Below are 26762 nucleotides of genomic sequence, written 5' to 3' on the forward strand. Positions count from 1 at the left end.
TTTAGCTCAAATCTGGAAAATCCACTAATGAAATCTAAAATTCAAGTTCAAACTACATATAATGGAACATAACAACATAAGAATAGCCTTACTGGGTCAGACCATTGGTCCATCAAGCCCAGTAGCCCGTTCTCACGGTGGCCAATCCAGGTCCCTAGTACCTGGCCAAAACCCAAGGTGTAGCAATATTCCATGCCACCAATACAGGGCAAGCAGTGGCTTCCCCCATGTCTTTCTCAATATCAGACTATGGACTTTTCCTCCAGGAACTTGTCCAAACCTTTCTTAAAACCAGTTCAAGAAGGAATCTTTTCTCAGGGCAGCATCACGTTGCCTGCCTTCTTCTCCATCATTGCAAGCATCCATCATTGGAAGGTTGTTGTATGTGATAAGATTTGTACCTACTTGAGTCTCTATCCACTGTGCACCTGTGGGAGGATACAGAATCGATCATCCAAAAATCTTGAAGATTTCTTTGTAAAAGTACAGATTGGGTAAAGAGAACAAAAGTCCAGAAGTGTCAGATATGTTAAAATGAAATCGACCATCAGTTACGCGCTTTATATTCCGCTAATACCATGTAAGTTCTAAGTGGATCACATTAAGAGGGAACTACGGTAGATCATATAGCTCGGAAAATTAACAACATTCTGAAGTATAAATATAATTCAAAGCAACCATTACAATAGCTTTACTTTTTATTTATATCCTGTCATACCTTTTCAGTTCAAGATTATAATGTGGCGCATGAGTCAACTTGAGACATGTCACAACATTCAACACGCTTGCTACTTTCATTCTTACTCGGGTAGATAAATTGTTGAATGCCTCTTGTATGTTACTCTAAAATAGACAAAGATCTTGTCTCCATAGAGAGTGATGACCAAAAAGAGGGAGCCATGTAATTAAAAGAGGACTGAAACATTTTAGTAAATCGCATAGTCCTAAAACGTGGATATGATATTAAGGGCTCCTTTTACTATGGTGCGCTAGCGGGGTTTTTTTTTTTTTTATCTTTATTCATTTTCAAATATTTCAACAAGTGTATAATAGTCAAACAGAAAATCTTTAACTAATCACTTGACAATCTTACTTAAATTCCTTCAAACATATAAATATAAAAGAATCCCTACCCACCCACCCATATTAATAACAAACAATTATCAATTATTATCTTTCACATTCCCCCCCCTATATTTTATCTAATACTAAGGTGTTTAAGATGTCTGATCATTAGAATAATTAATCAATGGCCCCCCAAATCTTTTTAAACTTGTGATAATTTCCCTTTTGCATGGCCAGCACTCTCTCCATTTTATAAATATGACATACTGAATTCCACCAAAAAGTATAATTCAATTTAGTGTACAGTGCCGCGCGTAACGCCTCCATAGAGCTTGCGTTAGTATTTTTCGTTTAGCGCATGGTTTGCGCTCGCTAAAAACGCAAGCGCACCTTAGTAAAAGGAGCCCTAAGTTCCAATGGCGAATAAGACATAATCTAGTAATGGTTGACCTGCTAATCAACTCTGTTGAGTATAACAGACGTAAACCATATAAAATCTTAAAAAGCAAGCATGCCAACTTAGGTTCAAACAATTTTTATTGATGCAAACAACAACAAATACAATGCCAAGGCACCCCCAAGGTGCTCAGTACAAACAAATATGCATCATATATAATATTATAACAAGCATGGACAAAAGAAAAGCAACATCAACCAAACTCCTCCCCCAACCCACTCCACTTAGGCGAGCGAGCGTAAGGAGAGCGGAAAGGCACTCCAAGGCCCTGGACTCTTATGAGCCCCGAATATGCCGCACCACCCCCTCCCCCCACCTAACCCTTACCCTGTCTGTGTCTAAGTTCCAGAACCTTTCCAAACCCCTCCCCCTCTCCCCTCCCCCCCAATGGTACTCTCTACCTTGCCCCACCAGTACTCGCCAGTACTCTCCCAACCCGACTATCCGAGCGCCCAGATTAGGACACCCATCTTAAGACCGCACTGCGGCCCTTTGGATGCAAGGCTTGCAGATATGGCTCCCAGATATTGAGGAACAGCATCTTTCGCTTCCTAGCCCCTCGCAAGCATGCCAACTTAAACAAAACATGGGCTTCTATCAGTAGCCAGGGCAAAATTATATAATATGGAGTAACATGCATTATTTTTTACTTACGGCCTATTTTACAAAGGCATGCTAGCGGCCCCGAAGCCCATAGAGATTTAAAAGGCTTCGGGGCTGTTGCCACGCGGCTTTGTAAAAGAGGCCGTTAGTGTTAACCGAGACGAGCTCTAATTAGTTTAACATGATCAGAAAATCTTAAAGAAGAAATTAAACGAACACATAGCTAAGCGCCTACATCCATATGAAACTTTTCTGTCAAAGACAATTCTGTGAGATGGTTGATGTAATGTAGTGGTCTCAAAGTCACGGCCCGGGGGCCACATGCGGCCCGCCAGGTACTATTTTGCGGCCACCGGGCTGTACTAGTGCTGTCTGTACTAGTGCTGCCCGCTCTTTGCAGCGTCCTCCGGCTTCCCCCCTGGCCTCCCGCTCTTACCTTCAGATAATTACTGCTGCCTGCAGAGAGGATTGCCGATGCTGTAGTGATCTTACAGGCTGCCATCATCCTCAGCAGCATGTTCCCTCTACCGCGATCCTGCCCCTGACGACAGAGGAGGAGCGGGACCGCAGCAGAGGGAACGTGCTGCGAAGGTCAATGGCAGCCTGCAAGGAACGCTACAACACCGGCGATCGTCTCTGCTGGTTGCGGTAATTAGTTAAAACTAAGACCAGGAGGCCGGGGGGGGGAAGCTAGAGTATGCTGCAAAGAAGGGGGGAACATGCAGGCCTTCGGGGGGGGGGGAAGATTTATAAACTATAAAGAGTTTTACCTCATGCAAAATTGTCATTTCTTTAATAAGACATGAATTATTTTTTCTCCAAGTACCTACAAATCCAAAATGTGGCCCTGCAAAGGGTTTGAGTTTAAGACCACTGATATAGTGTATCTAGATTTTCAAAAAGCTTTTGACAAAGTTCCTGTTCTCATGAGAGGCTTCAGAGAAAATTAGAGTCATGGGATAGGAGGCAATGTTCAGTTGTGGATTAAGAATTGGTTATCAGAAAACAGAGGATAGGGTTAAATAGCAATTTTTCTTGATGAAGGAGGGTAAATAGAGGAGTTCTTGTAACTTATTTATACTGTAAACGATCTGGAAATTGGAAGACTGGGCGTCCAAATGGCAGATGAAATTTAAAGTGGACAAAATGCAAAATGATGCACATTTGGGAAGAATAACCCAAATCATAGTTACCAGATGGTAGATGCTAAGGTCCACCTTAGGAGTCAGCGCCCAAGAAAAAGATCTGGGTGCCATTACCTTCTGCCCAATGTGCAACAGCAGCCAAATTAAAAGAGCAAACAAGATGCTAAGAATTATTAGAAAAAGTTTGGTAAATAAAACTAAGAATGTTATAATGGCTTCGTATCGCTCCATGGTGCGACCTCACTTTAAGAATTGCGTTCAGCTATGGTCACCTTATCTCTAAAAAGATTTAGCGGAATTAGAAAAGGTTCAAAGAAGAGAGACCAAGATGATAATGGAACTCTTCTCATGAGGAAAGGCTAAAAAGGTTAGGGCTCTTCAGCTCAGAAAAGAAACGTCTGAGGGGAGATATGATTGAAGTCTACAAAATCCTGAGTGGAGTAGAACGGGTACAAGTGGATTGATTTTTTTTTTTTTTTACTTCGTCAAAAATTAAAAAAAGACTAGGGAACACTCAGTGAAGTTACAGGGAAATACTTTTAAAACCAATCGAAGGAATTAATTTTTCACTCAGAGAATAGTTAAGCTCTGGAATAGAGAATGACACGGTGACGGTTTACCCGCGGCCACCGCATTTAAGCCGCGGGTCACCGCCGAAAACGGGGAAGAAAACTAGCAGTCGCTGCGGTGACGGGGACAAGGCCATTCACCGACCACGGAAACGGTGAACAGGTTTGTCCCCGCGGGCCAATGTACCCCCTTCTAGGAACCGCTATTTACCTGTGTTTCACCGTGCTCCTCATTTGTCAGATCAACCCTTCCTGCCAATCGCAGCAGAAGGGTACCCAACCCCTCCTGCCGGTCCTCCCAATGGCCTCCCCTAAGATCGCCGGCAGGAGAGTACCCAACCCCTCCTGCTGGACCCCCCCCCAATGAACCCTCCCACCCCGGAACCCCCTTAGTCTTACTTTCCAAGTTGGACCGGACAGCTCCTCGCTCGTCTGGCCAGCAGGCCTGCCTCCGTCCAAATGAGGCGGGCCCGCCCCTCCCCTCCCCTGCCTCCCAATGGCCTCCCCTAAGATCGCCGGCAGGAGGGTACCCAACCCCTCCTGCTGGACCCCCCCCCCAACGAACCCTCCCACCCCGGAACCCCCTTAGTCTTACTTTCCAAGTTGGACCGGACAGCTCCTCGCTCGTCTGGCCAGCAGGCCTGCCTCCGTCCAAATGAGGCGGGCCCGCCCCTCCCCTCCCCTGCCTAACCCACAGGATCCTAGGGCCTGATTGGCCCAAGCACCTAAGGCCCCTCCTATAGCGGGAGTGGCTTTAGGTGCCTAGACCAATCAGGCCCTAGGATCCTGTGGGTTGGGCAGGGTAGGGGCGGGCCCGCCTCATTTGGACGGAGGCAAGCCTGCTGGCCATACGTGTGAGGAGCCGTCCGGTCCAACTTGGAAAGTAAGACTAAGGGGGTTCCGGGGTGGGAGGGTTCGTTGGGGGGGGGTCCAGCAGGAGGGGTTGGGTACCCTCCTGCCGGCGATCTTAGGGGAGGCCATTGTGAGGACCGGCAGGAGGGGTTGGGTACCCTTCTGCTGCAATTGTCAGGAGGGCCGTTGGGGGGGGTCTACAGGAGGGGTTGGGTGCCCTCCTGCCGTGATCGCTGGGGGGAGGGGAGACTTGCAGCCGTAGCCACGGTCACTATGCTAATCACGGCAGGGAGATCTTTGCCGCGATTAGGTACAGTGGCCGCGTCTAATTACCATATAGGCTAACATTGTAAGCATTTAAAGTACATGTCGTGTTTGTTTTTGCATTGCTAGCCCCAGGGGTGGTGGAAGATTAGTGATTGAAAAACTGTATGAAAAATAACTATTTTAAATTTAGTGATCAAAATGTGTCAGTTTTGAGAATTTATATTAATTAATTTTTTCTCTGCGTGTTTTGTTTTTGTATAGTTATTAACTAATATTTAACTAAGTTTTAAAGTTTTAAAGAATGTTTCCTTTATACGTAAATAAAGAAAAGTGAATGGGATTGCAGTGGCGGTGACGGGGCGGTGAATGGGGTGGCAGTGGCGGTGACGGGGCGGTGAAGAGGATGGTGAGACGGGGACGGGGCGGTGACGGGGATGGTGAGACGGGGACGGGGCGGTGACGGGGACCAATTTTTTCACCGTGTCATTCTCTACTCTGGAACACATGACCAGAGGATGTGGAAGCAGGATACTGGGCTAGATGGACCAGTGGTCTGACCCAATATGGCTATTCTTATGTTTTGGGGTATTTTTAATCTTATGTGTCACTATAGTATGCAAAGGGCAGGGAGGAAGGGGTGGTCTGCCAAGGGTACAGGAAGCTGGGAGGTGTCTGGGGTTTTTGCGGGGCCATGGCCCACCTGCATGTAGCCATTGGCTCTGGCAGTCCCCGCCCCCTCTGATGTCAGTTTCCTGTTCTGGCTATGATCATATGGATTATGGTCCCACAACCACTCCATACACCCCCTACTGCCTGGAGAAGGAGGGGTGCTTCCCCCCCAAGCCAGGTACACTGCTGCTGTATCAGTCTTCCAAATGGTAGAATATCTTCTTGAGTTAGTTAAGGACAGTGACTAAACTATGTGATGTTTTAGGATGTTTTTATTTCAGAAATTTGTTAACTGTTAATTTTAGTTTTTATTGTTATGTTACCAGTTAGTGACTGGTCTTATGGCTTTTTTTGTAAACCACGCTGAACTCTTGAGGATAGTGCAGTATAAAAGTATCAGATGTATAGAAAGGCATTGGAAAAGCCTAGTTCAATGAGCCATTGATTTCTTTTGGGTGCAAATTCTGCATGAGATAAACTCTAACCAGCTGCCCCTCCTTCTCCCAGGACACTGCTGTTGACGGGACCCCTATACAGACGTCAATGAGGGACACCAAAAATCAACCCTCACATCTGCATTCCTCCGATAGCAGCTCAAGTGAGGAAACTTTGGCTGCCCTGCTGTTTAGCTAAAGGGTAAGAAAGCACAAAAAGCTAGCTACACTCAATGACCTTCCTAGTCTGGGGATGAGTGGACTCTTTAACTGCTTTTAAAAATTTCATGCCAGGTATAAGGACTAGGTAAAAGCCCTGTGACATTTATGTATCTTGTAGTGAGTGCAGTGTTTTTCAAGCACCAGACTGGTAAAATGGGCAAAACTTACACTCTTTACCAATCAAATTTACACAAGGAAATTATTACTATTTTGAATGAATTTTTCTTTGGAGAAAGAGAGGGAGAGCCACTGGATGGAGAGAGAGAGCCACTGGATAGAGAGAGGAAGAGAGAGGGACAGACACTGGAGAGAGAGAGAGAGACAGAGAGAGCGAGCAACTGGGTGGAGAAAAAGAGAGAGAGAGCCACTGGATGAAGAGAGAGAGAGAGAGAGGGAGAGGGACAGACACTGGGTGGAGAGACAGAGAAGGACAGCTACTAGATGAAGAGAGAGAGAGCCACTGGATGGAGAAAGAGAGAGAGGGACAGACACTGGATGGAGAGAGAGAGAGAGAGAGGGACAGACACCGGATGGAAAGAGAGAGAGAGAGAGAGAGCCACTGGATGGAGAAAGAGAGAGCGAGGGACAGACACTGGATAGAGAGAGAGACAGAGAGAGTGAGAGCCACTGGATGGAGAAAAAGAGAGAGAGAGAAAGAGCAACTGGATGGAGAGACGAAGAGAGAGGGACAGACACCGGATGGAAAGAGAGAGAGAGAGAGCCACTGGATGGAGAAAGAGAGATGGAGGGACAGATACTGGATAGAGAGAGAGACAGAGAGAGTGAGAGCCACTGGATGGAGAAAAAGAGAGAGAGAGAGAGAAAGAGCAACTGTATGGAGAGAGGAAGAGAGAGGGACAGACACTGTTGAGAGAGAGAACCACTGGATGGAGAAAGAGAGAGAGAGAGGGGCAAACACTGGATAGAGAGACAGAAAGAGCGAGAGCCACTGAATGGAGAAAAAGAGAGAGAGAGGGACAGACTGGATGGAGAGAGACAGAGCAAGAGACACTGGATGGAGAGAGAGGGACAGACATTGGATGGAGAGAGAGACAGAGAGGGCGAGAACCACTGGATGCAGAAAGAGAGAGAGGGACAGACACTGGATAGAAACATAGAAACATAGAAAAAGACGGCAGAGACGGTAGATAAGGATAGAGAGAGAGACAGAGAGCCACTAGATGGAGAAAAAGAGAGAGAGCCACTGGATAGAGAGAGAGAGAGAGGGACAGACACTGTATGGAGAGACAGAGAAGGACAGCCACTGGATGAAGAGAGAGGGACAGAGAGAGAGAGAGCCACTGGATGGAGAAAGAGAGAGAGAGAAAGACAGACAGTGATTGGAGAGAGAGAGAGGGACAGACACTGGATGGAGAGAGAGGGACAGACACTGGATAGAGAGAGACAGAGAGAGAGAGAGCCAGTGGATGGAGAAAGAGAGAGAGAGAGACAGACAGTGGTTGGAGAGAGAGAGAGGGACAGACACTGGATGGAGAGAGAGGGACAGACACTGGATAGAGAGAGACAGAGAGAGAGAGAGCCAGTGGATGGAGAAAGAGAGAGAGAGAGACAGACAGTGGTTGGAGAGAGAGAGAGGGACAGACACTGGATGGAGAGAGAGGGACAGACACTGGATAGAGAGAGACAGAGAGAGAGAGAGACACTGGATGGAGAAAGAGAGAGAGACAGACAGACAGACACTGGTTGGAGAGAGAGAGGGACAGACACTGGAGGGAGAGACAGAGAAAGACATCCACTGGATGAAAAGAGAGGGACAGACACCGGATAGAGAGAGAGCGAGAGCCACTGGATGGAGAAAAAGAGAGAGAGAGCCACTGGATAGAGAGACAGAGAGAGCGAGAGCCACTGGATGAAGAGAGAGAGCGAGAGCCACTGGATGAAGAGAGAGAGAGAGAGAGAGCCACTGGATGGAGAAAGAGAGAGAGAGAGAGGGACAGACACTGTATGGAGAGACAGAGAAGGACAGCCACTGGATGAAGAGAGAGGGACAGAGAGAGAGAGAGCCACTGGATGGAGAAAGAGAGAGAGAGAAAGACAGACAGCGATTGGAGAGAGAGAGAGGGACAGACACTGGATGGAGAGAGAGGGACAGACACTGGATAGAGAGAGACAGAGAGAGAGAGAGACACTGGATGGAGAAAGAGAGAGAGACAGACAGACAGACACTGGTTGGAGAGAGAGAGGGACAGACACTGGAGGGAGAGACAGAGAAAGACATCCACTGGATGAAAAGAGAGGGACAGACACCGGATAGAGAGAGAGCGAGAGCCACTGGATGGAGAAAAAGAGAGAGAGAGCCACTGGATAGAGAGACAGAGAGAGCGAGAGCCACTGGATGAAGAGAGAGAGCGAGAGCCACTGGATGAAGAGAGAGAGAGAGAGAGAGAGCCACTGGATGGAGAAAGAGAGAGAGAGAGGGACAGACACTGGATGGAGAGAGAGAGGGACAGACACTGGATGGAGAGAGAGGGAGAGATAGAGAGATTTATCCAGTACATTCAGGTAAGAACCCATCTGTTTGGGCTAATGAGATGGTCAATGAAGAATGTTTGTAAGTCCTTGAGAAGAGCCTTTCACTGTTCACTTTATTTTGATATACTGCAAAATCATAAAAATAAATCTAAGCCGTTTACAATAAAATAATATCAAGAGAGCTCAGAAAACATGTGGGGGGGGGGGGGGGGGGAAGACATAGGCAGGAGGCCAAGGTTACAGAAAAAAAATCTATCAAATTAACTGTCACGTGTCTGTGCCACTTCCCTTCCCCAGTACCTCTGGAACATTCCTGGCGCGAGCAGCAACCCCCAACCTGCTTGGGCTCTCCCTCTGATTGAAGAGGAAGAGGGAAGGAAGTGGCCACAGAGGGTATGCTTGGACAAAATAGTAATGGCTGGATTCTGTAAACGGCACCTAGAAAAAATGCGCCGGCCGCATGCAATCACGCTTAGGTGCCGTTTACAGAATTGTGTCTAGCGGTGCCTATGTAAACACGTAGGCGCCGGAAATTTAGGTGAGGCTTTTAGGCGCCTAGGATTTTGGAGTATCGTACTTAGCGGTGCCTAAGTCACACTTCACACAAATGCCCATTTAGGTGTTGGGTGCTGCTAAGTGCCATGCAATAGGGCCCTATCGTCTAATTAAAAATTTTTTTCCAATTATTGAGGCTATTAAGGATATTTTGCCAATTATGTTAGGCGCCATTTTAGGATTTGGCCCTAAGTCTTTAATGTGGACTTAAATTTCAGAAAGGACATTTCAACCTGAATGGAAAGTTCTTAATTCTCAGTATAGTTTGGAATTCCTGTGCTTTCAGGCGGATTTCTTGGGTCACCAAGCCGCACAGTGGTATAAATTGTTATATGGATATTTAAATAAAAAACAAAGAACTGGTCTTAGGGACATTTGGAGCATCGAACTTGAGCATCAAATTTCTGCCTCTCAATGGCCACGTTTTTGGTCTTGGAGAATAAAAAAATACAAGGGCAGCATCTATGAGACAGACTTGGGTTTTTTTTTTTTTGTTGCATAGAGCTTTATGGACCCCAGTTCGTTTACAGAAGTTAGATAGTTCTAGATCTAATAGATGCTGGCATTGTGGTTTAGAAGTTGGGACATTGGATCATTTGATATTTTTCTGTCCCTATATAAATGTCTTTTGGAAGTTAATTTGGCCCCAAATTAATTCGTTGTTGGAAAATCATGTTGCCCTTTCATATGATACTATATTATTTGGTACTTCAATGAGATTTAAAAGCCAAATTTCAGCTAATAATAATAAACTTTTATTAATTTTAACAGGGGTTGCCATTCAGCAGATTACAGGGAATTGGAAAGATTATACTAAATTAAGTTATACTTTTTGGTGGAATTCAGTGTGCCATATTTATAAGATGGAAAGGGTATTTGCATTACAACAGGGTAATTATAATAACTTTAAAAAGATTTGGGGACCATTGGCGATTTATTCTAATGATCAGACATCTTAAACACCAAAATATTGAATAAGATAAGGGGGTGGGATTTTGGAAGGATTATAATTGACAATTGTTATTAATTGGTATATGGGTTGGAGGGGGGACTTCTTATATAAGAATTTATTTGAAGTAACATAAATTGGTATCTGGGAGGGTGGGATGGGTTTCTTTATATAATTATTTATTTGGAATAATATAAATAAGAATGTCAAGTGATGATTTAAGGTCTTTCTGAATGATTGTTGTACACTTGTAATTTTTTGAAATTGAATAAAGATAATTAAAAAAAAAAAAAGAAAGGACATTTCAAGTTGAATGTTGAGGGACAGGTGATTCCAGAGAGTGAGTGCTGAGATATTAAAGCGGGATTGTCTAGTATTTTTGTTTTAGATTTAAGTATTTATATCACTAGTCTAAGTGGTTTACATTCAGGTACTCAAGCATTTTCCCCTGTCTGTCCTGGTGGGCTCACACTCTTTCTAATGTGCCTAGGGCAATGGGGGGATTAAGTGACTTGCCCATTTAGCATGTTCCCCCTGTCTCTCTCTCATCCAGCTTCTCCCATCCCATCTTTTCCATCCAGTGTCACCTTTTTCTCTCCTAACCCTTCCATTTCACATGCCCCCCTCTCTCTCCCCTCCATCCTTCCATCCAGCATCTCTTCTCTCCCCCTTTTCCATCCAGGGTCCCCTTTATCTCTCTTCATCCTTCCATCCAGCATCTTCTCTCTGCCCCTTTTCTATCCAGTATGACACCTTTTTCTCACCTCATCCTTCCATCTAGCTGTTCCCACCCTCTTTCCCCCTTCCCTCCTGCTGCTGCTTCCGATCTGCAATGGCATGAAGAAGAAACACGTGCGTGTCCACTTTGCTCAGGCGCACGCTGTCGGCTATGCCGAACTTCTGCCCCAAAACAGGAGTTGACTTCAGAGACTACAGAGGACCAGCACAGCCTGAGCAGAGCGGCCTCATGCTTGTTTCTTCTTCTTGATGTCACGACAGGCGCAGCTGACTGCAGGGATGATTTATCAGGCTGCTGCCCCAAAACCAGACAAATGAAGGAAATTTAAAAAGCCACCCAGACGCCTGACGGAGCCCTGGAAAAGAGGACATGTCCGGGAAAACCTAGACATATGGTAACCTAAATGTAAGGTCCATACTATGTACCCAATCTATATCTGTTTGATGTTTTGGAAACACAGTTGATTTCATGCCTGGAAATCTTGGTCCTTACAGTCCCTGTTAGATCAGAAAGCACAGACAGTCGTAAAAGAAGAAATGTTAACCTGCAGGTTTCTCTTTGCACAGGACAAGCTGTCGAGGAGGGAATGAAGCAAGTCCTGACTCACCAGGCTCCAGCCCTACTCTGGATGTACCCAATCTGCCCTCCGGTCATTCATCAGGCTGCCACAGAGAAGAACAGCAGGAGAGAAAGAGAAGAGAGAGTGGCCATGTGCTGAGAAAAAGAATAAATACATCAAGTTTTTTCACGTTTTATTTTAATTTGATGATTTGGGGACCATTAACAGATTTTTGTAATGATTGATATAATTTTTCCCATAATAAGATACTAGATAAAGGAGGGGGGGTAGGTTTATTCTCTTTATCATAAAATATAAATAAATTATCATAATAGTTGTTATATTGTGTGCAACTAACAAAATAAGGGGAGGGAAGGGGATTCATAATTGAATAATAGTTGATAAAATTATTAAATTTTATATGATGTCTAAAATTGTAGTAAGGATTATATAAGATATGTTGAATGTACAATATGTTATGGAGATATCAAGTGTATACTTAAGGTAATTATATGAATTTTTATGATACACTTGTTGTTATATGAAAAAATTAATAAAAAATGTTAAACAGAACTTTACTAAGCGAGTTACAACATTAATAAAAAAAAAATATAAACATATATTTAGACATACCATTTAAAGTTTAAAAATGATGGGTTAGACCGACAGACTTACAGACTAATTAATACACAAGGGATAGAACTACAATTCAATGCTTTAAAGTACAGAAAAGAACCATAGATGGAAAGAACATTAGGGAGGGAAAAGTAGAAACCTGAAGGAAAACTAGTATAAACTTTGAACATAATTTAAAGATTAAAAGCATCTTTAAAAAGGAAACACTGTTTTCCAGATTGTCCCTTGAGAATATCATTTGAGTTGGGATTTTGTTTCCCAGGCTTGAATTTTGACCCTAATCTTCATAAAATCAGGTTTTGTTGTTTTTTTTTTGTTTTTTAAAATTCTTTATTCATTTTTAATTCTTTCATCAAGTGAATATACATAATAAAAGACAATTTCACATATCACTTGAATTACAATCAAATATTCTTATAAGAGAAAATAAATACCCCCCTTTTTATCAATATTCCTATTCCATATGATATACATTTCCATCCCTAACCCCAAACATAAACTATCCACTATCCATGTGCTAAGATATCTGATCATTAGAGTAACTAGTCAATGGTCCCCATATTTTTTAAAAATTATGAATATTCCCTTTTTGTAATGCTATCATCTTTTCCATCTTATATATGTGGCAAACTGAATTCCACCAAAACGTATAATTTAATTTAGTATAGTCTTTCCAATTTTGAGTAATTTGTTGCATGGCGACCCCTGTCAATATTAATAATAACTTATTATTGTTTGCAGAAATCGGACTCTGAGTTGTCATTGCTGTAGCAAATAATATAGTGTCATATGAGAGTCCTACATGATTTTCTAATAATATATTAATTTGGGGCCATATCAGTTTCCAAAAAGCATTTACACAGGGACAAAAAAAAATTAAATGATCCATCGTCCCCACTTCTATTCTACAATGCCAGCATCTATTGGATCTAGTGCTATCTAATTTTTGTAAACGTGTTGGGGTCCATAAAACTCGATGTAACAAAAACATCCACGTTTGACTCATAGATGCTGACCTTGTAGATCTTAGTCTCCAGGACCAAAATCGTGGCCATTGAGATTCAGAAATTGTCTGTCCAATCTCAATACTCCAAATATCCCTAAGTCCAGAGTTAATATAGGGCTCCTTTTATTAAGGCGTGCTAACCAATATAGGGCTCCTTTTATTAAGGCGTGCTAACCAATTTAGGGCTCCTTTTACGAAGGCGCGTTAGTGGTTTAACGCGCGTAATAGCGTGCGCTAAACTGCCGGCCGCGCTAGCCGCTACCGTTTTTCGGCTAGCGCGGGGGTTAGCGCGTGATTAAAAGTCGCACATGCTAAAGCCGCTAACGTGGCTTCGTAAAAGGAGCCCTTAGCGCGTTAAATCGGTTAGCGTGCCCTAATTAAAGGACCCCATAATGAATTAATTAGCAGCAGCTAAACATCTTTTGACCCTCCCAGTATAAACAGTGCACTGTTTTTTTTGCCTACTGATAATCCTATCAATTCCACGTCTAACCCTTAGCATCATCCTTTGCATCTGCCTCGAGAAAGTTTGAGGTCCGTCCCCACTGCTGACTGAACGAATCAGTGCAAAGATCGGAGAGATGTTCCGTTGTCCGTCATAAACGTTCCTTGATGAATGCTTGGTGAACCCCTTACTTTCAGCACAGCCCTGTATTAACGCACAGAAATAGAAAATGTGTCACAATGGTGTTAAAATCCCTACGACAAGGCTCACTTCCACCTTATTGCTACAGAGGTTTTAGGAAACTTCAGGGTACGTGTAGTCTCCAGCAAAAATACCAGTAAGGAAAAGAGATCAATATTTTTAATACCTTATATAAACTAACAGTTTATTGTACAAAACAAAATTAAACATAAAAATTATTCAAGTAAATTATTCAAATAAACATTAACTACATCTCAAGTAAGGATTGAAAAAACAAAAATTAACCCTGTGTGCACACAGTAAAAATAAAGTTAATCTCTCTTGCATTGGCTAGCGCTGGAACAAAACCACTGGATGACTGGAGTATTCTTCTACCACACACAGCTCTGAATATAGCTCTGAATTCAGCTCTCCACTGCTGCTGCTGTTCAAAACAAAACATAAGAATCCTCACGTGCATATTACCTTAAGAATCCTCCTGTGCACACCATCCCCTGAGAATCCTCACGTGCACATTACCTTGAGAATCCTCCCGTGCACACCATCCCCTGAGAATCCTCACATGCACATTACCTTGAGAATCCTCCCGTGCACACCATCCCCTGAGAATCCTCACGTGCACATTACCTTGAGAATCCTCCCGTGCACACCATCCCCTGAGAATCCTCACGTGCACATTACCTTGAGAATCCTCCCGTGCACACCATCCCCTGAGAATCTTCAAGTGTACATTACCTTGAGAATCCTCCCGTGCACACCATCCCCTAAGAATCTTCACGTGCACAATACCTTGAGAATCCTCCCGTGCACACCATCCCCTGAGAATCCTCACGTGCACATTACCTTGAGAATCCTCCCGTGCACACCATCCCCTGAGAATCTTCACGTGCACATTACCTTGAGAATCCTCCCGTGCACACCATCCCCTGAGAATCCTCACGTGCACATTACCTTGAGAATCCTCCCGTGCACACCATCCCCTGAGAATCCTCCTGTGCACACCATCCCCTGAGAATCTTCACATGCACAATACCTTGAGAATCCTCCCGTGCACACTATCCCCTGAGAATCTTCACGTGCACATTACCTTGAGAATCCTCCCGTGCACACCATCCCCTGAGAATCCTCACGTGCACACCATCCCCTGAGAATCCTCCCGTGCACACCATCCCCTGAGAATCCTCCTGTGCACACCATCCCCTGAGAATCTTCACATGCACAATACCTTGAGAATCCTCCCGTGCACACTATCCCCTGAGAATCTTCACGTGCACATTACCTTGAGAATCCTCCCGTGCACACCATCCCCTGAGAATCCTCACGTGCACATTACCTTGAGAATCCTCCCGTGCACACCATCCCCTGAGAATCTTCACGTGTACATTACCTTGAGAATCCTCTCGTGCACACCATCCCCTAAGAATCTTCACGTGCACAATACCTTGAGAATCCTCCCGTGCACACCATCCCCTGAGAATCTTCACTTGTACTTTACCTTGAGAATCCTCCCATGCACACCATCCCCTGAGAATCTTCACGTGCACATTACCTTGAGAATCCTCCCGTGCACAGCATCCCCTGAGAATCTTCACATGCACATTATCTTGAAAATCCTCCCGTGCACACCATCCCCTGAGAATCTTCACGTGCACATTACCTTGAGAATCCTCCCGTGCACACCATCCCCTGAGAATCCTCACGTGCACATTACCTTGAGAATCCTCCCGTGCACACCATCCCCTGAGAATCCTCCTGTGCACACCATCCCCTGAGAATCTTCACATGCACAATACCTTGAGAATCCTCCCGTGCACACCATCCCCTGAGAATCTTCACGTGCACATTACCTTGAGAATCCTCCCGTGCACACCATCCCCTGAGAATCCTCACGTGCACATCATCTCTCGGAATTCCCACAGGCACTTTCTTATTCAGAACTTCGACACTCTGTTACACTTGCGATGTTCATGGAAACCTGGATTTGATATTTATTTTTAGATAAATAGATGTGGAAATAGCTGATGCATAGACCCCCCCACCGTCAGTAGTAATCACGTACGTGCAGCACAGTCTATTGTAAAGCAATGGAGAGGTTTGGCATAACATCCATAGGGAGATCAGGAAAATCCAAGTTTCCGCGGAACCAGGTGACCAGGAGTGAAGTGACGGCTACAGAAGATCATCATCATGGAGGAGCCAGTAAACCTGGTACAAGGAAGAAATGTAATTTTTTTTATACTACCCTCATATACCGCCTTAAACCAAAGTGGTTTATAATAGAACATATATAATAAAAACATATACAAAACATTGAAACAAAACCCAAATAATTCCAAAAGAAGTCAAATGAAGACTAGCACAGATGAATAGAAATTCCTCAGCAGGCAGAAATACCAAAAATAGCTATAACACATAAAGATGTGAAAATATACTAAAGCCAATGACATAGGGCAGGGGTAGGCAATTGCGGTCCTCGAGAGCCACAGGTAGGTGAATATGTATGAGAGGGATTTGCATGCACTGCCTCCTTGAGATGCTAATGTAATGTAATGTAATTTATTTCTTATATACCGCTATATCCGTTAGGTTCTAAGCGGTTTACAGAAAATATACATTAAAATTAGAAATAAGAAAGGTACTTGAAAAATTCCCTTACTGTCCCGAAGGCTCACAATCTAACTAAAGTACCTGGAGGGTAATAGAGAAGTGAAAAGTAGAGTTAGAGGAAAAATAAAAATAAAATAAACATTTTAACAAGACAGCATTGATCTAAATACTTTGGAAGGTAGAAGAGAGGAGAGAAAGGAATAGAAGCAGAAGGGGGAGCCGTTGAACAGTAGAATTCTGGAGAAATTTAAATGATAGAAATAGAACAAAACAAAGACAAATCTACCTTTGAAAGCAAGGGAAGTAAAACCCGGAAGTCTCAATCCGACCTCCTTTTTCTGGAGCCATATGGTAAACCTACATATTTATTGTGGATATCCTGAAAACCTGACCTGCCTGTGGCTCTCGAGGACCGGAATTGCCTACCCCTGACACAGGATAATAGCAAGTATGACATAATATTCTATAGCAAACTGCATAACCATAGACAGATATCACATCAAAATAACAGGAAATATGTCATATGGGTCAGGTCAAAGGTTCATCAAGCCCGTCAGCCTGTTTCCAACAGGGGTAATCCACATTTAAGCTGGCGTGTTTTGTATATAAAATAATCTATGGCCAGGTATAATATATTTGACCAAGCATATTATGGCCTCTCACTCTAGGCAAAATTCTCAGATGACTGATCGCTTACAAAGTCATGGACTTCGGTGCATTTACTCACGGCAGCCCTAAGTTCCCATTTTCTAAACATGCATGTCTTAAGAACTTAAGTATCCTTCCCCTCTCTACGCAGTATTCTCTATGCAGGTAAACTGGGAAAATCTCTTCTCTTCAAAATCACAGGTCTCTGGAACGATCTTACTATCCTGTTGTGGAACCTGGGCTCTCTCCAACTATTCCACAAGCAATTGAAAACTTTGCTCTTCTCTAACATGTAATTCTATTTTCCCCCTTGCTCCACTTCTGTGGCGAGGATGCGGTATATAAACTTAAGGTTTAGTTTAGTTTAAGAAAGTTTTTGATAGCTCCCTTATGTATCAAGCTATTTTTACATGAAATAATCTTCTCTTATATGTTAAACAAAAACATTCTTACTTACGATTCTGTTAATATTTGAAAACATTTATTTCAGAACTAATTTCCTTGGAATCAGAATTTGTTATAATTTTGGTTGCATTTTGTGTGCTGTTATTATACAAGGTGGGCCACGAAACAGTAGCCCCGCCTCCAGCGATAGTATGAGAAGATGAACGAGCACTTGGATTGCTTTTATTCACTTACCCACAAGTTACCGCTTGCATTTCCTTAATTCATCCGCTTCGCACATAGCCTTCCACAATCACTATTTGATGTTCCAGGGAGAACACCATCTTTCTGGCACCGGTGGTACAGGCAGGCTACTTTCCATGGCCCACCCTCTGCTTTTTTTTTTAATTAAAATTTGATTGAGTCACTTATCTAATTTCTAATTTATAACATTTTTATTGAAGGAAATAATTAAATATAATATAATACAAATAGATTTTCATTTCAAATAGATTCACAATTATGATATTTTCATACATATTTCTACCATTCCTCCAAAATATATTTCCATATGACTCATATCAACCCCCTACTCCCCCTACTCCCTTCCCCCTTCCCTTCCTCCCTCCTATTAACATTGTATTGAAGTAATTGATCAAATTATAATAAATTATATTTACATAATATTTATGTCATTCCTTCAATATAAATTTCTATATGACCTATTCCATCTTACCCCTGCACCCCCATGAATGGAAGATGACACTTATTAATATTAATAATCATACTTCGTGCTCTAGAGGAAAACTTTTAAATATATGGGTCCCAAATTTTCAAAAAGAAATGTGTACATCTAGGAAACTTACTTCCCTAACTTCAAATAAAATTAAACGATGGAGTTGGTTCCTCCAGTGCCAAAAACTAGGAGGATCTTTCAGTAACTTATCCAATTTCTAAGCGAGATACAAATTAAAATATAATAGGGAAAACAAAAACATGACTAAATAAAAACAACGCCAATAACAGGATAAATTCTTCAATAAAATGTTATAAATAAAATAAAAAGAATGAAGAGGGAGAAGGGTAGGGGGGAAAGGGAAGGGATCAAGGGGGTACAGAAAGGAATGGATTAGGTATATGGAAATATATTTTGGAGGAATGATAAAAATATGTATGGAAATATTATTATTGTGAATTTAATTGTAATGAATATCTCTTTGTATCTTATTATTGTATATTTATTTGATTCCTTCAATAAAATGTTATAAATTAACAGGATAATTAAAAGAATTTAAATGAAACATCAAATAAATGGTGTACTAATGGTTGACAGACAAACATGAGACAAAATGGAAGCAGGGTAGGAATTACAAGTTAGATAGGAAAGAAAGACGAATATGTCATTGCTGTGTACTGCATTTCGTAAACCTTGGAGGGTAGGTAAAAAATAGAATAGAATTACAAGTACCCGGCAGCATCCTAAAGCATAAATCAGGGCTGCCCAAGTCGAGTCCTTGAGATCTACTGGTAGGCCAGGTTTTCTGGATATCCGCAATGAATATGCATGAGAGAGATTTGCCTGCACTGCCTTCTTGGTATGCAAATCTCTCTCATGCATGTTTATTGTGGATATCCAGAAAACCTGGCCTGCCAGTAGATCTCGAGGACCGGACTTGGGCAGCCCTGGCATAAATAGATGACTTACTACTGATATCTAGAGATAAAAAATGGGTTTCCCAAGTCTACCTGACTAATAATTTATAATAAATTTAATAATTTATTGACCTCTTCCCCAGGAACCTCTCTAACCTCATTTCTAGTGCAAAAGGCATACGAGTCTTGTACCAGTGGCTAATTCACCTCTAATTGCGAGTTGTGTAGAAGGCATCATCTACTTTTTTTGGCTTCGCCTCCTCCATCTCAGCTCTGTGTACATGCTCCTCAGTTTTTCCTTCTACACACAAATTAAAGGTGTCTTTTTGATCTGTTCTGCTCTCGGTTTGTTCTTTTTAGGATTTTGGGTTTATTTGGAGGCTTCTTTGGTGCTACAGAGGTCCCCAGGGTGCCTGGGGCAGCTCTGCCTGGGTGAAGACACAGACTCAGGACCAGATGCATTAAAGGCAGAGATCATCGCTAAACCTGTTTTTTGATAGCTTCGGCGATGGTCGTATTTGCTGACTCGATGCACGAAAGGGCTCACCCCGTGTTTTCCCCCTTTATCGCCCATTTTCTGATCTGGTCATGCAAATCAGCTAAAACCCCATACAAACTAGCCAAGTGATTGATGCACTAACATTGCTTGGCTATGCACAAAAAAAAGCAAGGCTTTAGAAATCTGGAAAAAACATAAGAATAGCCCTACTGGTTCAGACCAATGGTCCATCAAGCCCAGTAGCCCGTTCTCAGGGTGGCCAATCCAGGTCACTAGTACCTGGCCTAGAGAATGACATGGGGAAAAAATCTGTCCCCGTCACTGCACCGTCCCCGGCCCACCATCCTCTGCACCGCCCCATCACCGCCCCGACACCGTCACCGCCATCCCTTTCACCACCCCGTCACCGCCACTGCCATCCCATTCACCATCCCCGCAGCATCCATATAAGCCTCAGTACTGCGAAACACCATGAAGACAGAAGAGAGTTCTGCCACTACTACTACTACTGCACTGAGAATCTGTTTCAGTGCCTCTGCCCTGTAGTAAAAACCGAACATAAAATAAATCAATTAACTTGTCCTCCCTTTCAATGACGTGTTCCCCATGTTCACCTATAGCTCGAATCAGGTCAATTGTGCACACTAAAAATGCAGGAGGATCTGGAACGTGAGCGCAGGCAGGCAGTGATACAAAAACAGCAGACACCCGACCGACTGCAGTGTTCCGCCATCTCCCTCCCTCCATCTCACCATAGATGTAGAGTATGCCCGCTTTCTTTTTCGCCCAGCCGCATGTGCGGGTGCTCATTTGTTCAATATTCTCCTCTGACGCAACCGGAAACAGGAAGTTGCAAGAGAGGAGAAGATTGATCAACGCGATCGCGGCTTGGCGAAAAAGAAAGCCGGCATACTCTACATCAGTGGTTTTCAACCTTTTTACACCCGTGGACTGGCAGAAATAAAAGAATTATTTTGTGGACCGGCAAACTACTAGGACTAAAATTTAAAAACCCTGTTTCCGCCCCATCTCCGCAAGCTCAGTCACCTCAGTAACTATAGAAAAATAGACAAATATAGTGGAAAATATAGACAGCAGATATAAATTCTCAAAACTGACACATTTTGATCACTAAATTGAAAATAAAATAATTTTTCCTACCTTTGCTATCTGGTGATTGATTTCATGAGTCTCTGGTTGCGTTTCCTTCTGTCTGTGTATCCTTTCTTTCATTTCTTTCTTCCTGGCCAAAATCCAAGGAGTTGGAATATTCCATGCTACTGAAGGGATGCCCCCTCCTCCTCCACCCCCGCGCCAGGCGCCCCTCCAAACATCCCCTCCCCCTCCCAAAAAGGGCAGGAGAGATGGCCACTCCCTCCTGCCACCCATTATTTCTTCCCCTTCCTCCCCCCTCAGTCCAGCATATGCCCCTCTCTTTGGACCTCCTCCTCTGTGTACTTCTCATAGCTACACAAGGGGGCCCCCTAAAGGCCGGCGTGTTTCTCCCTTTTCCCTACCATCGTCCTGCTTCCCCCTGGCCTCCCGGTCTTACTTTCAAAACTAATTACGGCCTGCAGAGGATCCCTGGTGATGTAGTGATTCTAGTAGGCTGCTGTCAGCCTCTGCTGCATGTTCCCTCTGCTGCGGTCCTGCCCCTCCTCTGACATCATGTCCTGTTTTGGTCTAGGATGGGCCATTGCAGAGGGAACGTGCAGTGGAGGCTGATGGCAGCCTGCTAGAATTGCTACAGCACCGGGGATCCTCTGTAGGCTGTAATTAGTTTTGAAAGAAAGGCCAGGGGAAAGTTGGACTATGCTGGGGAGAAGGGGAAAGCATGCCGGCCTTCGGAAAACCTCCTAAAGCCGCAGAGCCAATAGTACCCACAGCGCTGGCGTGGTGTGGTCAGGAAGTTCCCATGCCCCTTCTTTCTTTTTTTCCTAATCTAGTAGTTGTCAACTGCTTTGGGACAAACTGAGGAGCATGTGCACAGAGAAGATAGAGAAGGCGGAGCAAAAAAAAAAAAAGATGATATTTTCTATACAACTCATGATTAGAGGTGAATTACCCATTGGTTCAAGACTCATATGCATTTCTACTAGAAAGAAAATTATTGAGGTAAGAACCTAATCTTCCCTTTCTACGTTACATGCCTTGATTGTATCTTCTGGCAACAAATTCCTTGGCTTAGATGTACATTGAGTGAAAATACACTTCCTCTGATTAGTTGGAAAAATGTGTTAACAATTTTCTACAAGTACCCACAGTCTTAGAACTATTTGAAAGGGTAAATAACTGTCCCCTATTTATCCATTTCATCCCACTCTTGTGTATACACCTCTATCATTTCTCCGCTTAGCTGTCTCTTTTCCAAGCTGAAGAGCCACGCAGCCCCCTTTTAGACAGAACACGGAAATCAGAATTGATACATCCCAATATTTATTTAAAAATTTATATACCGCATAATAACTATGTGGTTTACAAAATTACATGCATATACATATTTTAGAAATGCTAAACATGTTTCAACAAGACAAACACAAGAAGATATTAACTAACGGTATCATTATTAAAATCTTTTCAATTCATTCTATCTGTTGATGCAGAACAGGGGTGTCAAAGTCCCTCAGCGAGGGCCGTAATCCAGTCGGGTTTTCAAGATTTCCCCCATGAATATGCATGAGATCTATTTGCATGCACTGCTTTCATTGTATGCTAATAAATCTCATGTATATTCATTGGGGAAATCCTGAAAACCCGACTGGATTGCGGCCCTCGAGGAGGGACTTTGACACCCCTGACGTAGAGCCTGTTCTAAAGTACACCCAAGAATGAATGTGGATATGGATGCACTGTGGCAGGAACAGTACCCAGGTACCATGATTAGGTGAGCCTGCCGGGACCGATAGAAAAAAAATACTTAAGAGTACCTGATAGAAAAAAAAAATCGTACACCAACCTGAACTTCTCCATGATAGGACGGTATATCAAATGCCAATAAACACAAACAGCCAGTTTACAAATAGGGATGGGCTGTTGCTTCCAATGACTTAGGAAACATCAGCGACATACCCTGCAAATCATTACCAAACGGAAACAAACAGGAAAAACACATCATTTACGGGAGATTCCGTTTTATTCATTTTCTTCTGGCCATTTTGTCATTTGCCAATAATAACGCATACGCTTAATAATAATAATAATAATAATAATAACTTTATTCTTCTATACCGCCAGAATCTGACGACTTCTCGGCAGTTTACATCAAAGAGAGCTGGACAATCAGCGAAGTACAAAATACAAATAGCAAATATACAATATATTTCTTAAGGATAATCAGAGTAGAATTTTGCAATTATTAAAGAATTATTACATTTTGTAGTTTCTATTTAGGAAATAAATCTATCAAATAGTACAGTTTTAATTTCTTTCCGAAAAGCACTATAGGTCAACCTGACTCCACTAATGTAATTACCAAACAGTGCACACTCGTTCCTGATAGCAGAACCCGGTGGCATAATGAGGGTAGGAGGCCCCTGCCCTCTTCTCTGCGCTGATCCTTCCGGTGCCACTTCGTCAGAGATTTTCAATCTTGCTGTTCCAGGCAATCCCCGATGCAGCTGCGTAGGCCATGTTCTATTTTTTTTTGCCACTTGTTTTAAGTGATTACAAGTTTTTTGGGTTGTTTTTTTTTCGTGTGTGTTTTTGTACTGCTCACTGCATAGCTATAAACTTATCCAATTGTGTGAGCTTTCATTTTGCACCAATCTAGTAACAGGTTTACGGTTATCCACTTATTTAAGGGCTGTAAATTTACCCTTCCAGTGAGATCAGTTTAGATATCAATATTCCATATTGGCGTTTACTGGATTTGTACTTTTGCCATTATTTATTTACTTGGACTTTGGCGTTCTACCTCCTCCTGAACTTGCATTACCTGAAAGTTAAATAAATATTGCTCAAAATAAAAATCAATAAGGAAAAAAAATCAATAAGGAAAAAAAAAATGCCCTAGACAAGGCTTAGAGAAAAACATACAAGGCCTTATTCTCTTTAGGCCGCCGATCTCGGTAGCATTTCACAGGCCTACATTTAAGGTGTCTGTCTCGCGCCTATGGAAACATGTAGGGACGCTTAAGCAAGCCCAAGGCCACCTCAGGGCAAAGCCATGCCCACACTCCATCTTGAGTGTGCTTAAGCATCCCTAAGCATCTCCATAGATGCGTAACACACGCCTACAATGTGTGTCCTGATTGGCCGAGAGATGGAGGCAGAATCAGGCCCATAGAGTACAGTGCAGGAAAGATAGAAACAGAGAAAATTACAGCAATTAAAGACAATTTGATCATCTTTATTTCTTCCTTTCCCTTAGAGCAGGGCCGCCATCAGAAATTTCTGGGCCCCTTACTGAGCAATCCTATTGGGCCCCCCACGCACCCCTTCCCCCCCCGACCCCCCCTTCTTCCATGGGCCGAATACACACATACTTTTCTCTGTCGCCACACTCTTTCACCAAAAGATTTGTAAGCCTGCAACCACGTCAAGGTAGACTCTTTCAGCAGAGCCCTAACCTAACCTAAACTAATCTATACCTATCTATTCTAAACTAACATATGTCTAATACTGAACTAATAACAAACTAACAAACATCTGCATAATAAATAACTAATAAATAATAGTGCTAGTAGCTATAATTCACTTTTGAATGTAAAATCTCAGTTAAGGATTTCTTTTGACCTTTGTAGGCCAGAAGTAGATCACATTTGCACAATATTTTTTGTAACAAGTATTAAATGTGTTTTTATAAATACTGTAAGCTTAATAAATATATCAGAAAAAACTACACATCTGAGCGCATATCTGAACATACACATCTGTATGATCCCATCCTCCTCTGCTTGCCTATAGCTGCATCATGCATGTTAAAAATGTACGATATGTTGATATGTGCACCTTCCTTCCTTCCCATCCATCCTCCTCAGCCTGTCCTTACACATCCACAGCTGCATGTTAATGATGATGTATATGTTATGATGATAAATAAGTGCATATGAGCACTTCATTAACATGCAGCTATGGATGAATATAAAAAAGAAACAATATTCTGTACAATTGTCAATTTATAAATCAGCGTCTTCTCCCCATTCTCTCTTCCCCATTTCCCTTCAGCGTCCTCAGCCCACTCTCTCTCCACTTTCCTTCAGCACACACACATAAAAACAAGCAAGTAATTTATATCATTTTCATTCTATTCATTCATAGAAAATAAAGTCTAAATAATGCCAGTCATATAACAAAACATGATTTTACAAAAATAATTCCCTGCACAGTCAAGCCTTCAAGGATTATTAGATGTCTTTCAGCAGTTCCCCTCCCTCCCTCCCCCTTACCTTTGTGGCCAAGTCAAAATGATCTACCAACAATAAAATTTTAAAAACACAAAGCACGCTGTACGCAGAGAAAATGTTAATTATCATTTATATTCCGCGGGTTTTCAAAGAGGTCAAGGCAGATGACTTTATGCAATGTCACCTCAATAACAACTATACAAAAATAGACAAATATTCCCCCTCCCTTTTTACTAAAACGTGATAGTGGTTTTTAGCACAGGGAGCTGCGCTGAATGCCCCACGCTGCTCTCAACGCTCATAGGCTCCCAGCGCTAAAAAACGCTATTGCGGTTTAGTAAAAGGGGGCCATAGTGCAAAATATAGACAGCATATATAAATTCTCAAAGCAGACACATTTTGATCACTAAATTGAAAATAAAACCATTTTTCCTACCTTTGGTAATTTCATCAGTCTCTGGTTGCACTTTATTCTTCTGACTGTGCATCCAATATTTCTTATATTTCTTCCAGCCTCCTGTATGCTTCCTCTCCTCTAGACCTCATTCCCTCCCCAAACTTTTTCTTTGTTTCACCCTGCCCCTTCTTTCTTTTTCTCTCTCTCCATACCCCCTTTCTTTCTGAATGTCTGTTTTCTCTCTCTCACCCTGCCCCCTTCTTTCTCTCTCCACACCCTCTTTCGTTCTGTATGTCTGTCTTTCTCTCTCTCTCTTTCCGTGCCCCATTTTTCTTTGCTTCACCCTGCCCCCTTTCTTTCTTTCTGGCTTCCTGTCCCCCCTTTCTTTCTTTCTCCCTGCCCTCCCCTATGCCACCACCATTGGGAAAATGCTGCCACCACCACTGGGGAATAGGCTGCCACTGCCGCGATCGTGAACAGGCCGGCGCCACGTTCGCCCTGCTTCTCTTCCCTGCGGGGCCGACCAACTCTTGCCACCCGACGTCAATTCTAATGTCGGAGAGGACATTCTAGGCCAGCCAGGCAGCGATTGGCTGGCCCAGAACGTCCTCTCCGACGTCAGAATTGACGCAAGTGGCGAAAGTTGGCCGGCCCCACAGGGAAAAGCAGGTAGAACTTGGCGCCGGCCTGTTCCCGATGGCGGCGGTGGCACTCAAGTGGCTAAAGAACCGCAGTTTGCCGGCCTAGGGAGAACACTGGAGGGTGGCCAGCTGTGCACCCCCTTGGGATGTAAACCCGGGGCGGGGCAGACCGCCCCCCCCCCCCACCCTGGTATGCCACTATCTGTACCTCACTCCCTCCCTATGACCAAAAATTCTCCTTTCTTCTATTCCCCGTGTACACAACCATCTCTTTCCCTCCCTTCCTCTCTCCCAAGTCCATTTCTTCTGTGTCCAAAAACCCATTCCCTCCCCCACCTCAGCAACGCACTCCCTCCCCCCTTTTGTGTTCCGTGTTTGCCTCCCAGCCCATCTTTGCAACTTTCTCAGCAAAACGAAGCTCAAGCCGCGAGGCTTGTCTTCTGCTTCCTGCCTGCCCTGCCGCGCACAAATAGCCGAACGGAAGTATTCTCCGACGTCAGCGCTGACGTCTGAGGGCAGGCTTTGCTTAAGCCCTCCCTCCGACGTCAGCGCTGACATCGGTGAACACTTGCGATGGGCTATATGTGAGCGGCAGGGCAGGCAGGAACAGAAGACGAGCCTCGTGGCTCGAGATGTATTGAACTCCGCGGGTCCCCCGTCCAGCTCTCTCCTGTCCACGTGGGGCGGACCGCCCCTCCCCCTAGACTGTGGCCTGGGACCCT

General features: G+C 43.4%; 1 protein-coding gene across 1 annotated transcript in view; it reads left to right on the forward strand.

Annotated features, from left to right (window-relative positions):
* LOC117354447 overlaps window positions 1-11952 on the forward strand; it is a 50817-nt gene extending 38865 nt beyond the window's left edge. The window contains exons 7-8 of the mRNA XM_033932017.1: window positions 6135-6263; window positions 11586-11952. Coding sequence (XP_033787908.1) covers window positions 6135-6260 — 126 coding nt within the window. The 3' untranslated portion in view covers window positions 6261-6263; window positions 11586-11952. The remainder of the gene's footprint in view (window positions 1-6134; window positions 6264-11585) is intronic.
* Window positions 11953-26762: the final 14810 nt, after the last annotated feature.

The sequence above is a fragment of the Geotrypetes seraphini genome, chromosome 2 (assembly GCF_902459505.1).
Source record: "Geotrypetes seraphini chromosome 2, aGeoSer1.1, whole genome shotgun sequence".
Lineage (NCBI taxonomy): Eukaryota > Metazoa > Chordata > Amphibia > Gymnophiona > Dermophiidae > Geotrypetes > Geotrypetes seraphini.